The sequence below is a fragment of the Pristiophorus japonicus genome, chromosome 9 (genome assembly GCF_044704955.1).
Source record: "Pristiophorus japonicus isolate sPriJap1 chromosome 9, sPriJap1.hap1, whole genome shotgun sequence".
NCBI lineage: Eukaryota > Metazoa > Chordata > Chondrichthyes > Pristiophoridae > Pristiophorus > Pristiophorus japonicus.
This window is the reverse complement of record NC_091985.1, coordinates 110,716,847-110,734,338: the sequence shown is the minus strand read 5'-3', so window position 1 is coordinate 110,734,338 and position 17,492 is coordinate 110,716,847. Positions and strand designations below refer to the sequence as shown.

Genomic DNA, 17,492 nt, shown 5'->3' with positions numbered 1-17,492 from the left:
GGGGAGGCTTCTCTTAAGGGTAAGGTGTCAGCACCCCTCAACCAAGTTTCCGTCAGAGCCATGATGTTGATGTCATCATCTACGATAAGCTCATGGTGGCAAGGGCCTTGATCGCAAGTGAACAGACATTCTGCAGGGAGATGTGGAGAGGGTCGATGATAGCTGATCCACTGCCAGCATCCACAGGGCCAGCACTGGGGAGGGCGGGGGGTGAGTTGGACGGGGAGGAGATTGGCAAGATTAGTCCTTAGTGAACAGGCTGGGCAGGAAGGTCGGCGAGGGAGTAGGATGGGACAGTTGGGGTTGCTGTTCGAAAGGAGGCAGTGACGAGTGCCTCGATGGGCCCTTCATAGGGTGTCAGAAGAGGCACAGAGGAAACTGTAGGCTTATCGAAGAGGGAGTCGAGCCTGGGATGGCTGCAGTAGGAAGGTCAAAGAGTAATGAAGGATTGGGGTATATATTTGGAAGGACAGAGTATCAGAGAGGTGGGATGAAAGGAGGCACGATGACAGAAGAGAGCGGTCGGGGAGGGATAGAGAGAAAAGGAAAGAGGGGGAAAAGTAGAAAAGTATTGAATGGCTCAGGTCTGGATCAGCAGCCAAAGTGCACACGCGAATGGATAGCAGAAAAGCTCAAGTTACATAGGCCTGGTTAAATGTAGTAATTAATGGGATGCATAATTCCTGGTCGCAGGGAATAAGTTGGGGACAATAGTAGGGTCAAAGTCAGAAGCCCCGTGGAGGGACAAAGCCGATGTAAGCAGGATGGAGCATCGACCAACCACTGTCCAAAACAGGCGAGTGAAATCCAGAAGCTATTTGAAGGGTAGAGAGTTTGAGGATGGAGGTTGTTGCAGTAGGAATGAGAGAGTCGGTAGCGGTATAGAAAGATGATGGCGAAATTGACGCAAGTTAGAAGTCACCGTAGATCAAAGTGGTGGAGATAAAGTAAAATCACAAGCCAGCGACCAGCAAAACTGAAAAACGAGAACGAGTCGCCAGACAGCAAGTGAAACTGCATCTGCTAGCTAGAAACCAACAAGACTGCCAGGCAGTCCCCCACAGGCAGACAGACCCCCACAGACAGAGACAGACAGGCAGGCAGTCCCCCCACAGGCAGCAATTGCCCCCCTGGCCAGGCAGTCCCATCCCCCCACAGGCAAACAGGCCCCCCTCCCCCCACAGGCAGGCAGACCCCCCCTCCCCCCACAGGCAGGCAGAACCCCCCCCCCTCCCCCCACAGGCAGGCAGAACCCCCCATCCCCCCACAGGCAGGCAGAACCCCCACCCCTCCACAGGCAGGCAGAACCCTCCCCCCACAGGCAGGCAGAACCCCCACTCCTCCACAGGCAGTCCGAACCACACACCCTCCCCCTCCCCTCCACAAGCAGGCAGTCCCCCACAAGCAGCAATTGCCCCCCCCCCCCCACACACACACATACACACAGACAGGCAGCAATTGCCCCCCTGGCCGAGCCGAACCGAGCCCAGGTGCGGGAGCAGGAGGCGGTGCCCAGGTTGGGAGGATGTGTCGGGCTGTACTTACAGAGAATGGCCACAGCCCCAGCCTGGAAGAGGAGACAATCCTGCCGGCTCCTGGACCCCAGCAGCACGCTGCAGCAGCTGGGCTCCTGCTTGGCAAACACTCGCAATCCTTTTTTCAGAGACATTGTTCAACCCAGGGATTACAGAGAGGGGCAGCCAGAAAGCTTCCACTTTCACCAGTCCGCGCCTTTCCTCATCTGGGTAGATTCAAAAGCTTCCCATTTCCCCCCAAACAACTTCATAAAACTTTTCCCAAGTCATTCCGAGCCGGCAATGGACCTTGATCCTGCCACAACTCTCTCTCAGCCCAGTTTCCGCCCTGTCTCAGGTGGATCGATTCCAAGTCAGGGCAACGAATGGGAAGTACTGAATGCGATCCTTGCTCAACAAACCCCAACCTCATTTAAATGTTGGTCAACTTTCACTCAACCTGGAGCGCCACCGACAGGTCACAGGGCAGTTCAACAACACTAACCATCAGCTTTAAACTGAGTCCAGAGCTTCTCACTGTGTTATTGTGGGCCAGTGTTCCAGAACTTTGCATTCTGTGCTGTCTTTCGGATGAGATGTTAAACTGAGGCTCGTCTGCTCTCTCAGATGAACGTAAAAGATCACATGCCACTATTTCGGAGAAGAGCAGAGGAGTTATCCCCGTGGGATACTGGCCCACAATAACACAGTGAGAAGCTCTGGGACACTGGCCCACAATAACACAGTGAGAAGCTCTGGACTCAGTTTAAAGCTGATGGTTAGTGTTGTTGAACTGCCCTGTGACCTGTCGATGGCGCTCCAGGTTGAGTGAAAGTTGACCAACATTTAAATGAGGTTGGGATTTGTTGAGCAAGGATCGCATTCAGTACTTCCCATTCGTTGCCCTGACTTGGAATCGATCCACCTGAGACAGGGCAGAAACTGGGCTGAGAGAGAGTTGGAGTTGGACGGCAGGATCAGGGTGCATTGCTGGCTCGGAATGACTTGGGAAAAGTTTTATGAAGTTGTTTGGGGGGAAATGGGAAGCTTTTGAATCGCCTTTGGAAAGCGGCTATCCAGATGAGAACCACTGTTGGTTTTCGTGGTAGATGATGATCCATCAGGAGCCTCATTAATAGATGCAAATCGGGATCCTGTGGTGTACATAGGACGCTCATGGCATTTTAGACCATTCCTGAGCAGGCTCCTGCCAAGTAAAGCTGTCAGGAAGGTCACTGAAGGCAAGATATTTTTTTTAATTCCTTAGTGGGCCAGGATGGACAGGAGTGCTGTTCCAGGCCCATAAGGAAAGTTTGGACCTCTGCTGCCCTGGGCTCCCCGCTCCCCAGCTGCAAGACCCTTGGAACACCCCCATGCCCCCTCCCATGACTTTCCTTACTGCCAGCAGCCTTCTCGGTGCCAGTGGGCAGTTTGCGGGCTGCCTGATTTTGATGATCTGCCCGCTGGCCAGTTGTCCAAAATGGGTGAGCAACTGACCGGCTGTATTCAAATAATGTGTAGCAGTTAAAATCTGCTAGGCCTCCGCCTTAAACCTCCGAGCAATTTGCCATTCACTCTCGCCTGCTTCCCACCAGTAGTTAAAATCACATGTTCATGTTCATGCTTAGTGGCGACGCAGGCACACACCAGAGCAATATGGATAAGCAGGCAGAGAGACTGCTCTCAGAATTCGACGCATCCCCAGGGCTTTTCTGCATAATTAACCTGTGCTAATCTACAAAAGGGAATGTTAGATCCAAATTCAAAAAATTATAGAAGATAAAGAGGCATTCCTGCGTTCTATAGATATTGTAATATGTGTGATCAATAAAGAGAGTTAGGTACCATGAATCAGCCACCTGATAATAAATTCTTCAACTAGCTTCAACCAACTAGGAATGTGAAATTTGGGTTTTCTTTGAGCTTGCCCCATTTTGTTCAAGCTGATAAGTTGTCCCATCAGGAAAAGTCCAATTCCACCAAAACAATTTTCAGTTCCTGCCCCCGCCCCATTCCCTCACCCATAAATGGATACTAATGAATAACTGGTGACACCATTTAGGATCACCATTTTGTAAAGTGGGCAGAAAACAATTCTTCAGTCACATACTCTGCGAAGCACGCCATTATTAAGCAATGTATCCCGACAGCTATAGATTCAATCCAGCCATCCATATGTGCAGAATTTAAAACAAATGAAACCTTTAGAGAGAATCTCAACCCAAGTTGTTGTAATTGTGATAGAAGCTACTTGTGAATGGTTCTGTGATCATTCTCAATGAGGAAGTACCTGTACTAGTACAGAACATAATAATGCCCTTGACACAGTTTCCAGTATCCATGTGTGGTACAGTCTTCTTACAAATCCCCTGGGAGGACAGAAGCACCAACATTAGCGTCCTCGACCAGGCCAACATCCCCAGCATTGAAGCACTGACCTCACTTGATCAGCTCCGCTGGGCAGGCCACATTGTCCACATGCCAGACACAAGACTCCCAAAGCAAGTGCTCTACTCGGAACTCCATTGCGGCAAACGAGCCAAAGGTGGGCAGAGGAAACGTGACAAGGACACCCTCAAAGCCTCCCTGATAAAGTGCAACATCCCCACCGACACCTGGGAGTCCCTGGCCAAAGACCATCCTAAGTGGAGGAAGTGCATCCGGGAGGGCGCTGAGCTCCTTGAGTCTCATCGCCGAGAGCATGCAGAAATCAAGCGCATGCAGCAGAAAGAACGTGCGGCAAACCAGTCTCACCCTCCCTTACCCTCAACGACTGTCTGTCCCATCTGTGACAGGGACTGTGGTTCTCGTATTGGACTGTTCAACCACCTAAGGACTCATTTTAAGAGTGGAAGCAAGTCTTCCTCGATTCCGAGGGACTGTCTATGATGATGATGAGTCTTATTGCAAAGTGAATGGCCCAGAAATTGCTGGAATAACGCATCTCACGGCGAGTGACATGAATTGGACTTTTTTCCTCATCCTTCAAGTCGCATTATATTTGCGCCACAAATTGCTGGAAATGCGAATTGATAATGGTGTATCAATGTCAATGTTGCATTTGGGATTTCATGAATGTTGTACCCAATGGTCTATCTCCTTAACCAATGAAATTTAAAGATAGATAAAGAAACAGAGTTAAAGAAAGACTTGCATTTATATAGCGCCTTTCACGTCCACCGGACATCCCAAAGCACTTTACAGCCAATGAAGTACTTTTGAAGTGTAGTCACTGTTGTAATGTAGGAAACAAGTGAATGACAGAAAAGGGAATAGGGTAAATTAGGGTCAAATTAGTTACAGAAAGAGAAATAACAAGAGAGATAAAAAGAGAGTGCATTAAGAGAGAGCGAAAAGAGAGACAGAAAGTAAGATTTTATTTAAACAGCAAGTAGAAGAAGGGAATATTGTATTGGTCCTTGAGAAGTTAATAAGAGTGACTGACAGGGTAGGTTTATGAAGCATACAGATATTCTTACTCACATACTGCATCACAAAATTATTTTCTGAAATAAGTCTATCTAATTTACATTTCTGACTGTCAAAACAGCATTGCGTCCTGAAAATGATTGCCGTCCAATACTAGCAGGAGTGTAGATGGCAAGACTGGCATAAAATACTGCCAAGACAAATTTTAAAAATGTTTTAAAAGCCTCTACGAACACTTCACTACCTGCTGGAGTGAGACTGCACAGTATCATTGCGTTCCCTTTCTGGGCCTGCAAGATTGAGTTTCATGTCACAATCACAAATCACATCAATAACAGGGCCCTTACGACATGAATTACCAACCCTAAATGGCAGCGACAAGGTTCATTTGCATTTGTGGTGCAAATCCAGCAATTTCATGACATGCAATTCATTTCAATGGATTTTTTGCAAATTAATAATGGTGGGTGCTATTAACTTGGCATTATTTTTCTGGCTATTTCTGGCCATCATCTCTTCAGTTGGTTAGATTCATGGGTGTTAGGGCATCCACTGAAAATGAATGCACCTTCCCATCTATTCCAGGACATCTCTATGCAATACCATAAGTGCCTGCACGAGCATGTCTTGGAATGGCCAGGCATGCCAAAAATGAAATGGGCAGAATCGGAACCAATGTCCTCGGGGGAGTGTTTGCTAGTGCTGTTGGGGAGGAATTAAACTAATATGGCAGGGGGATGGGAACCAATGCAGGGAGATAGAGGGAAACAAAAAGGAGGCAAAAGCAAAAGACAGAAAGGAGATGAGGAAAAGTGGAGGGCAGAGAAACCCAAGGCAAAGAACAAAAAGGACCATTGTACAGCAAAATTCTAAAAGGACAGAGGGTGTTAAAAAAACAAGCCTGAAGGCTTTGTGTCTTAATGCAAGGAGTATCCGCAATAAGGTGGATGAATTAACTGTGCAAATAGATGTTAACAAATATGATGTGATTGGGATTACAGAGACGTGGCTCCAGGATGATCAGGGCTGGGAACTCAACATCCAGGGGTATTCAACATTCAGGAAGGATAGAATAAAAGGAAAAGGAGGTGGGGTAGCATTGCTGGTTAAGATTAAGGCAATAGTTAGGAAGGACATTAGCTTGGATGATGTGGAATCTATATGGGTAGAGCTACAGAACACCAAAGGGCAAAAAACGTTAGTGGGAGTTGTGTACAGACCTCCAAACAGTAGTAGTGATGTTCGGGAGGGCATCAAACAGGAAATTAGGGGTGCATGCAATAAAGGTGCAGCAGTTATAATGGGTGACTTTAATATGCACATAGATTGGGCTAACCAAACTGGAAGCAATACAGTGGAGGAGGATTTCCTGGAGTGCATAAGGGATGGTTTTTTAGACCAATATGTCGAGGAACCAACTAGGGGGGAGGCCATCTTAGACTGGGTGTTATGTAATGAGAGAGGATTAATTAGCAATCTCATTGTGCGAGGCCCCTTGGGGAAGAGTGACCATAATATGGTGGAATTCTGCATTAGGATGGAGAATGAAACAGTTAATTCAGAGACCATGGTCCAGAACTTAAAGAAGGCTAACTTTGAAGGTATGAGGCGTGAATTGGCTGGGATGGATTGGCGAATGATACTTAAGGGGTTGACTGTGGATGGGCAATGGCAGAAATTTAGAGACCGCATGGATGAAGTACAACAATTGTACATTCCTGTCTGGCATAAAAATAAAAAAGGGAAGGGTGGCTCAACCGTGGCTATCAAGGAAAATCAGGGATAGTATTAAAGCCAAGGAAGTGGCATACAAATTGGCCAGAAATAGCAGCGAACCTGGGGACTGGGAGAAATTTAGAACTCAGCAGAGGAGGACAAAGGGTTTGATTAGGGCAGGGAAAATGGAGTATGAGAAGAAGCTTGCAGGGAACATTAAGATGGATTGCAAAACTTTCTATAGATATGTAAAGAGAAAAAGGTTAGTAAAGACAAACGTAGGTCCCCTGCAGTCAGAATCAGGGGAAGTCATAACGGGGAACAAAGAAATGGCGGACCAATTGAACAACTACTTTGGTTCGGTATTCACGAAGGAGGACACAAACAACCTTCCGGTTATAAAAGGGGTCGGGGGGTCTAGTAAGGAGGAGGAACTGAGGGAAATCCTTATTAGCCAGGAAATTGTGTTGGGGAAATTGATGGGATTGAAGGCCGATAAATCCCCAGGGCCTGATGGACTGCATCCCAGAGTACTTAAGGAGGTGGCCTTGGAAATAGTGGATGCATTGACAGTCATTTTCCAACATTCCATTGACTCTGGATCAGTTCCTATAGAGTGGAGGGTAGCCAATGTAACCCCACTTTTTAAAAAAGGAGGGAGAGAGAAAACAGGGAATTATAGACCGGTCAGCCTGACATCGGTAGTGGGTAAAATGATGGAATCAATTATTAAGGATGTCATAGCAGTGCATTTGGAAAGAGGTGACATGATAGGTCCAAGTCAGCATGGATTTGTGAAAGGGAAATCATGCTTGACAAATCTTCTGGAATTTTTTGAGGATGTTTCCAGTAGAGTGGACAAGGGAGAACCAGTTGATGTGGTATATTTGGACTTTCAGAAGGCGTTCGACAAGGTCCCACACAAGAGATTGATGTGCAAAGTTAGAGCACATGGGATTGGGGGTAGTGTGCTGACATGGATTGAGAACTGGTTGTCAGACAGGAAGCAAAGAGTAGGAGTAAATGGGTACTTTTCAGAATGGCAGGCAGTGACTAGTGGGCTACCGCAGGTTCTGTGCTGGGGCCCCAGCTGTTTACATTGTACATTAATGATTTAGATGAGGGGATTAAATGTAGTATCTCCAAATTTACGGATGACACTAAGTTGGGTGGCAGTGTGAGCTGCGAGGAGGATGCTGTGAGGCTGCAGAGCGACTTGGATAGGTTAGGTGAGTGGGCAAATGCATGGCAGATGAAGTATAATGTGGATAAATGTGAGGTTATCCACTTTGGTGGTAAAAACAGAGAGACAGACTATTATCTGAATGGTGACAGATTAGGAAAAGGGGAGGTGCAAAGAGACCTGGGTGTCATGGTACATCAGTCATTGAAGGTTGGCATGCAGGTGCAGCAGGCGGTTAAGAAAGCAAATGGCATGTTGGCCTTCATAGCAAGGGGATTTGAGAATAGGGGCAGGGAGGTGTTGCTACAGTTGTACAGGGCATTGGTGAGGCCACACCTGGAGTATTGTGTACAGTTTTGGTCTCCTAACCTGAGGAAGGACATTCTTGCTATTGAGGGAGTGCAGCAAAGGTTCACCAGACTGATTCCCGGGATGGCGGGACTGACCTATCAAGAAAGACTGGATCAACTGGGCTTGTATTCACTGGAGTTCAGAAGAATGAGAGGGGACCTCATAGAAACATTTAAAATTCTGACGGGGTTAGACAGGTTAGATGCAGGAAGAATGTTCCCAATGTTGGGGAAGTCCAGAACCAGAGGTCACAGTCTAAGGATAAGGGGTAAGCCATTTAGGACCGAGATGCGGAGGAACTTCTTCACCCAGAGAGTGGTGAACCTGTGGAATTCTCTACCACAGAAAGTTGTTGAGGCCAATTCACTAAATATATTCAAAAAGGAGTTAGATGAGGTCCTTACTACTAGGGGGATCAAGGGGTATGGCGAGAAAGCAGGAATGGGGTACTGAAGTTGAATGTTTAGCCATGAACTCATTGAATGGCGGTGCAGGCTAGAAGGGCCGAATGTCCTACTCCTGCACCTATTTTCTATGTTTCTATGTTAATCACACTACTTAAAGAATGGCCACCACCTAGCCACATGGAAACTACAGCTTCTATTTATAATTGTGGTGTTTCGCATCTCTCAATCCTGAACCCGATCCATTATGCCGAGTTTCTGAAGAGAAGCTATGAAGCTTTTCCTTTTCTAATCAATAATATATTGACGATCTGTGGTCATCCTGCACTTTGGAATATTCATCTGTTAAAAGTCAATTTTTTTCCATTAATGTCATTGAACCTTATGGACCTATCTTGCCAGATTATTTTTGTGGTACTTAACTGATGCTGATCACCTTTTCTGGATTTTCGATTCTGTTCTCCTTCGAGAAGAGAAGCTTAAGGAGGGATTTAATAATAGTGTTCAAAATATGAGATGGTTTCAACAGAGTAAACAAAGAGAAACTTTTTTCACGGGCAAGATTGTCGGCAGCCAGAGGGTACAGATTTAAGATAATTGGCAAAAGAACCAGACGCGAGATGAGAAGAAATATTTTTATGCAGCGAGTTGTTATGCTCCAGAATGCACTGCCTGAAAGGATGGTGGAAGCAGATTCAATAGTAACTTTCAAAATGGAATTGGAGATATATTTGAAAAGGAAAAATTTCCAGGACTATGGGGAAAGAGCAGGGGAGTGGGACTAATTGGATAATTCTACCAAACAGGTACAATGGAGCAGAATGGCCTCTTTCTGTGCTATATGATTCTATTATTATAGGACTGGTTGTTGTTGCTATTTAGTGCTGTTTTTCTGACCATGATCTCTCAGCCAAAAATTCCAGCTCTCTCTCTCTCTCTCTCTCTCTCTCTGTAGTTGGGCTTCTACCCAGATTTTGACATTTAACACACAATTTGTTCAGGCTTCCCTAAAATTTAACAGTACAGTAATATTGAAAAAGCAGAAGTTTGCTGCACAACAAGAATTGCATCAGTTGCAGCACAAGCTCATGTTTTCAGATTAGTTTATATAAAGTTAAAGATCCAGAAATCCATGTCCGTCACAAAAGCAGCCGGTGTTAACGGCCACCAAAAATGGTGGCCCCCTGGCAGGACCGAAAAATTGGAGCTGAAGACTAATTATCATTAGCCCAGCGCTGAACTCACCGTAGAATGCTGACCTGGTGGCCTTGGTCCCCTCAGCAAGCACTAATGTAGTGTAGCCAAAGTGTCAGTACAGTTAGAACAGCCATCTGAAAGCAATGCCTAGTGAAATTTAAAAAAAATTAAACATATGCAGTTTTTTGCCCTTACAACTCAACTGCTTTCTGGAAAAAAAATTAACATTAAGTAGAATTCCCAAATGTGAGTCTTTAGCTCTTAAAGCTGAATTCCCTTCCGCATCTAAAAAAATGGTACAAGTGCTTCAGCACGAACACAAATGGCTCAGGAAGTGGCACCCAGGGTCTCGCACGCACCACTCCAGCTTTGTGTAGGTAGTCAACATTGCAAGAGAGGTCCTCTACCCACAGAGGCCTGGAGGCCCTCCAGGAAGAACGATGTGGATCCACATCACCGATGCTGTCACTGCCAGCAGTGTTTCTCCCACCTGACTCCAGTGCCCAAAGAAGCTTCATGACCTCAGACCGCTGGTCAAGGTCAGTGAATGCATCTTCAAAAGCCGTCTCCTACCAACTGCACCATCAGCCTCACATACTTCTCAATGCAAGACTCCCTCTCTCCTTCCAATCACTCACCTACCAACAATCTGTACTAAACATGAGTCACACCTCCCATTCCTAGCTTCACCTCACCCCCTCAGAGGAGACCATGCTGGCCATTCTTGGCAGGGGGCATGGCTGAGCCCTTGGCCAGCACTGGGGCTAAAAGGATAGAAGATGTTGATATCCTCATATGTTATCCTCCTTCTGGCATGCACATTTTGCTTTCCCGCCATCCCCTCACCACAACTCCACTCTTGTGCCTTCCCCATGTCACGCACACAAGAAATGCAGCCTGCCCAGGCAGTGTGGGGGGTGGTGAGGGGCAGGGTGAGAGCAGAAGAAGAAGAAGGAGAAGGAGAAACCATCACTCAATTTGACATTCCCAGCCACCAACTCCTCAAGGTTGACCAGCAAGGACATTTGCAGTGCCCACCACTGAAAGTCATCAGCCCTCCACCAACCATACTGCAGCCACTGGGGTAGCATTGCGTGACATCAGAAGAATAGGCAAAGGCACACACAAGACAGTGTGTAAGGGAATGCATAAGGGTACGTTTAGTGATTTGCTTATTTGTACTCCGAGATCCCTTTGTTCCTCTACCCCACCCAGACTCGCACCCTCCATGTAATAAATGACCCCAAGCAGCGGGCGGTCGAGGGGTTCATTCAGCCCGACTGCCTGCCTCTCTTCTGCGGCTACGTTCACGCCAGGGTATCCCTGGAGATGGAGCACGCAGTGGTCTACTGGTACACTCGCAGCCTTCTGCGAGAGGTGGGCACCGGAGGGGCTGGAATGCATCATTTCAACAAGGAACAACATTTTACTTTAATTTGATTTGTCAAGGTTCCCTTTAATGTTTTAGTTAATTTGTGAATTCTTGTGCCCTTAAAAAAGGGGGCACTTGACTTAAAGTTACACCAAAAATAGTTGTAGTAAGTGACCTCCTTATTCTTCAAGGGTTATGCAGTAGATGTAATTTTTCTAGATTTTCAAAAGGCCTTCGATAAAGTCTGATGAAGTCTGATAGACTGATGAACAAGATCAGAGAATGCAGAGTGAGAGGACAAGTAGCAGAATGGTTAGCTAGCTGGTTTCAAGACAGAAAGCAGAAAGTAGGGGTAAAAGGTAGCTTCACAGTGGCAGAAGATGCGTAGTGATGTTCCACAAGGATCAGTGCTGGGACCACTGTTGTTCACAATTTATATTAACGATTTACACTTTGGAATCAAAAACACAATTTCTAAATTTGCGGATGATACCAAATTGGGGGCGATAGTCAATACTGAGGAGGACTGCAACAAATTACTGGAGGGCATTAATAAATTTGCATAATGGGCATATAATTGGCAAATAAAGTTCAACACAAATAAATGTGAGGTATCCTGTATATTTTGGTAGGAAGAATAGGGAGGTCACTTATTACTTGAGGGTGCGAGTCCAGGTGGGGTAGAGGAACAAAGGGATGTCGGAGTACAAATACACAAATCACTAAACGTTGCGACACAGGTTAGCAAGGCCATTAAAAAATGCAAACCAAGCACTAGGGTTTATTTCTAGAGGTATAGAATTGGAAAGTAAGGAAGTTATGCTAAACCTGTATCGAACCTTGGTTAGACCACACCAGAACACTGTTTACAGTTCTGGTCGCCATATTATAAAAAGGGTATAGAGGCATTATAGAGAAGATTTACAAGGATGATACCAGAAATACGAGGGTATACATATCAGAATAGAATGAACAGGCTGGGTCTGATTTCTCTTGAAAAAAGAAAGCTGAGGAGTGACCTAATAGAGGACTTTAAAATTATGAATGGTTTTGATAGAGTGGATACAGAGAGAACAGGTGTCCACTTGTGGGGAAGAGCAAAACTAGAGGCTATCAATATAAGATAGTCACCAAGAAATCTAATTAAGGAATTCAGAAGAAAATTCTTTACCCAAAGTGTGGTGAAAATGTGGAACTCTCTACCACAGGGACTGGTTGAAGCAAATAGTATAGACGCATTTAAGGGGAGGCTAGACAAGCATATGAGGAAGAAGGGAATAGAGGGTTATGCCGATAGATTTAGATGAGGAAAAACAGGTGGAGGCTCGAGTGGAGCATAAAAGCCGGCATGGACAGGTTGGGCCGAATGGCCTGTTTCTGTGGCGTATATCCTATGTAATCATTTACACTCTATTCAGAGCTCACACACAACTGGCAATCAAAGATGTATTTTGCTTTGGACTAGAATAAATATTGGCCTAGAAATTGGATATAGCCACAAAATGGGCAGTGTTAAGGCCAAACGATGCGCCAGCTGAAAATGGTCTAGATAGCACACAACATTCATGCTCACACTTCATTAACGTGATTATAGTCATGATGGCAGTGCTAAAACTGCTGCTCATTGGCTTCACACTCAACAGGCGGACCGATATCAGGGCTAGTCTAATTCACAGGCTTTTTCCATTACTTAAAGGGGATTGCATTGAAGCTACAGGGCAACTACCTCATAAATCAGAAGGAGAAGCTCAAGGACAAGCAAGAAGAAGTGTAATGACCTCACAGGGTTAATCAAGGTGAGCGAAGGCTTCAGCAAATGCCACATACCACCATCTGCAGCATAAGCCTCACACATTGCTCAATGAACCATACCCGCAGCACTCACCTAACAACAATCTCTACCTTTCACCATTCAGGACTCACAATCATAGCTTCATTTCACTCTCACAACCTTACTACTGCTGCAACACTCACACCCACATCTCACACCTTGCACACACTGACAGCTATGACAGGCACATCACCCAACACTCACTGACACTCTTCCCTTTCTCTTGTAGACTGAGCTGGCTCACAATCGCTGGGAGCAGTGGCAGACAGGAGGCAACCAAGCCGCTTTACAGGCCTTGAGCCAACTGAAGGAGACGGTGCTCGACGTCATTGGAAGGAAGGAGACGGTGCTCGACGTCATTGGAAGGGAAATCACCGAGGCCATGGCAACGGGCGAAGTTGAAGCCCTTGGGGACAATAACGGTATGGCCATTCCTAATCCTTCTTCTCACATTCCACTTCCCCCTCAGCCCACAATCTCTTCTCACTAACAAGCTTCTGATATTGTGTGCATGCACTTCTTGCTTCCCGCCTTCCTCCCCTCATCATAACCCACCTCTTGTGCCTTTCTGCTTCCAAATGACTAAGAACTGTTACCAGCAGAGCCTGTCTCCAAAGTCATAGAGGAGAATGGAGATGAAGAAGGCGGCACACCATCACTGCACCTGATACTCGCAGACACCAGCTCAGAAACTGGCACTGCGTGGAATTTCGAGGGTACTATAGATGTGGGATCTACAAATGGTGAGGCATAAGTAGGCTGCAGCACGACCAGGGGGAAAAGGTAGCATGAGAAGTTGTTCACACACTAGTTCTGCTGCACAGGACTCAGATGATGACCTCAATGGAGCAGCCTTCAGAAGAAGGGTGATGGCCATGCGCACACGGAAATCCTAGCTGCAATGGCAAGCCTGCCAGAGAGCCTCTTGTCAGTGTCAAGGAGCACGGTGGAGTCCGGCTCCAAAATTGCACGGGGCTTTGTGCAGAGCTTGGAGTCCATGATTTCCAGGCTGGAAATGACGGACAACTCCAGGAGAGACATTGTGGACCCAGCCATGATGCTGCATGTGATGGGCAATGTCACAGCTTCCATTGCAGCACAGGCGGAGGCGACTGAACATCTCAGTGCTGCATTGGAAGCTCAAACTGCTGCCGTTGTGGCTGGGTTTAGAAGTCTCAAAAAGGGCTTGTGGGGTGTCGCAGCAGGCCAGCAATCTGTCCTCCAACAGATTGCTAGGAATTCTGAGCCGCCGGCCCGGGGGAGTGGCACTGCACCTGTTGAGCAGGAACCTGCTGTCCTCTCTCAGGATGACAGCATTCCTACTCCCAGCACTGTCACTCTGCATTGCCCTTGCTACTTCCTGTCAGCCAGCCAGCTCAGTCTGCTGTGGCCCAGGCCGAAAAGGTGCAGTCTACAGCCAGGCCTTCTAGGTCCACAGTTGGTCGAGGCCATCTGCAGTCTCCCCCACAGGAACTCAGCAGCCTTCCACCAGCCATGCTGCAGGTACTGGGGAGCACTGCGTAACAGCACCCGAGTAGGAAAAGGCACACAAACAACAGGCACTAAGAGAATGCACAAGCATGATTAGTTGATATTGTACTTTTAATTTACTACTTATGGATTTATTAATTTTGGAATGTTTGTTTTGTGATGGAGTTCAGCTTTGTGCCCACGAGGACGATGTGATGTTCACTGACCGAGGGATGGTATGATGGGGATGTGGCTGACAGAGATGTGGTGAGCAATGGGGATCTGGGTTTTATTCACGAACAGCCAATCCAAAAGGGGGATTATTTCTTCTCCTCCTCCTCCTCCTCCATCATCCAATATCATCCATCATGAATTGGGAAACCCACTCCGGCAAGTACTGGGGGGTTCCTCCCGAGTGGTCAAGGCAGCGGAACTGTTGCTTCAGCAGCCCGATGGTCTGCTCGATGATGTTCCTGTTGGCAGCCTGGCTCTCATTGCAGGAGTATTGAGTTGCGGAGGGGAGTCATCAGCCAGGTGTTGAGCGGATAGCCCTTTTGTCCGAGCAGCCACCCTCAGGTTTGACGTGATAGCTGGCAGATTGCTGGCACACCAGAAATGACACTAGATTAAGACATCATGACTGCTGCCAGGATAGCAGGCGCTGACCATCAGAATGTGCTGGGTGTGGTCGCACAGTGCACAGTGCACAGTGAGTGAATGGTAGTCATTGCGGTTACGGAAGATCTCAGGATTGATATGTGACACTCACAAAGCCATATGGGTGCAGTTGATGGCGCCCTGTACCATGGGGAAGCCTGCTATCCTGGCAAAGGCACATGCACGCTCCTCCTGCTTCTTGCTGTTCAGAGAAAAAACAACATAGTCCCTTCTCCGGGTGTAGAGAGCCTCTGTGACCTACCCGATACAACAATGGATGGCAAACGGGGAGATGTTAACTATGTCTCCGGGTGCAGACTAGAAGTATCTACTGGCAAAGAAATTGAGGACCACAGTGACCCTGAGAGCAACTGGGACTGCCATGTTCGCCCTGCTCTGTGGCTTCCGGTCTGGTTCCAGGAGGTGACCACCTCCTTGATGAAGCGGAGCCTTCTACCTCTCCATTGCAGGAAAGAACCTGGTCATGAGGAGTGAGGTGCTCTCGCTGTTGTACGTGGCGCAGGTCTGATCCATACCCCGCTCCTGTGCAGTGGCAGTCACCTGAGCCGTCTTCCATTTCGTCAGAGACATGATGATCTACAAATCTCTGGATAAGGGAGGAAAGGACGTTCCAAACTTGGCCCTCATCCTGATGGCCACTTTTGTGTGCAACTGCATCAAACTGTGCATAGACCCTGCGTACGCAAACACCAAATGTCACTACGTGCTGAGATTCTATCTGTCCCCGGTGTTGCGAAGGATGGGTCTGGCCAGGCTGCTGTGGAACGTTCCAACCAGTTGGACCATGCCTGTCCACCTGTCTTTCGTGGAAAAGTTTTTCAAGAAAAACACCTTTTGACCACAAGGCCATAAAGCAGTGGTCGGCACGCAAGGTCCTGGACGCCCTACGGAAGAAGGAGATGATGGATCCTGTCGGGCAGTTCCCTGAGCAGACTGTCAAACTCGTTTGGCAGAATGTCTCATCATCAGAGCTTTCACACAAGCACCAAGACGTAGCTTGGTTAACGGAGAGAAGGGCACTAGCTGGCAGATCCTTCAGGCACAGATGGGGTTTTAGAGACACGGGGGGGAGTGTTTGCTAGTGCTGTTGGGGAGGAGTTAAACTAATATGGCAAGGGGATGGGAACCTATGCAGGGAGACATGGGAAGTAGAATGGGGGCAGAAGCAAAAGATAGAAAGAAGAAAAGTAAAAGTGGAGGGCAGAGAAACCCAAGGCAAAAAGCAAAAAGGGTCACATTACAGCAAAATTCTAAAGGGGCAAAGTGTGTTAAAAAGACAAGCCTGAAGGCTCTGTGCCTCAATGCGAGGAGTATTCGAAATAAGTTGGATGAATTAACTGCGTAGATAGCAGTTAACGGATATGATGTAATTGGCATCACAGAGACCATGGCTCCAGGGTGACCAAGGCTGGGAACACAACATCCAGGGTTATTCAACATTTAGGAAGGATAGACAGAAAGGAAAAGGAGGTGGGGTGGTGTTGCTGTTTAAAGAGGAAATTAATGCAATAGCAAGAAAGGACATTAGCTTGGATGATGTGGAATCGGTATGGGTGGAGCTACGGAATACCAAAGGGCAGAAAACGCTAGTGGGAGTTGTGCACAGACCACCAAACAGTAGTAGTGAGGTTGGGGACAGCATCAAACAAGAAATTAGGGATGTATGCAATAAAGGTACATCAGTTATCATGGACGACGTTAATCTACATATTGAATGGGCTAACCAAACTGGTAGCAATGCGGTGGAGGAGGATTTCCTGGAGTGTATTAGGGATGGTTTTCTAGACCAATATGTCGAGGAACCAACTAGAGGGCTGGCCATCCTAAACTGGGTGATGTGTAATGAGAAAGGACTAATTAGCAATCTTGTTGTGCGAGGCCCCTTGGGAAAGAGTGACCATAATATGGTAGAATTCTTTATTAAGATGGAGAGTGACACTCTTAATTCAGAGACTAGGGTCCTAAACTTAAGAACAGGTAACTTTGATGGTATGAGACGTGAATTGGCTAGAATAGACTGGCGAGTGATACTTAAAGGGTTGATGGTGGATAGGCAATGGCAAACATTTAAAGATCACATGAATGAACTTCAACAATTGTACATCCCTGTCTGGAATAAAAATAAAATGGGGAAGGTGGCTCAACCGTGCTAACAAGGGAAATTAAGGGTAGTATTAAATCCAAGGAAGAGCCATATAAATTGGCCAGAAAAAGCAGCAAACCTGAGGACTGGGAGAATTTTGTAATACAGCAGAGGAGGACAAAATGTTTAATTAGGAGGGGGAAAATATATAGAGTATGAGAGGAAGCTTGTTGGGAACATAAAAACGGACTGCAAAAGCTTCTA

General features: G+C 46.8%; 1 protein-coding gene across 3 annotated transcripts in view; it reads right to left on the bottom strand.

Annotated features, from left to right (window-relative positions):
- The window catches only part of LOC139273170 (synaptojanin-2-like), a 222,482-nt gene that overhangs the window by 199,347 nt on the left and 5,643 nt on the right, over positions 1–17,492 (bottom strand). The window contains exon 1 of one of the 3 annotated variants that reach the window (XM_070889700.1): positions 1,546–1,873. The exons of the other annotated variants lie outside the window; for them this stretch is intronic. Within the exon in view, the coding sequence (XP_070745801.1) occupies positions 1,546–1,669 (124 nt within the window). The 5' untranslated portion in view covers positions 1,670–1,873. Of the gene's footprint in view, positions 1–1,545; positions 1,874–17,492 lie in introns of those variants that run through there. 3 annotated transcript variants of the gene reach the window in all.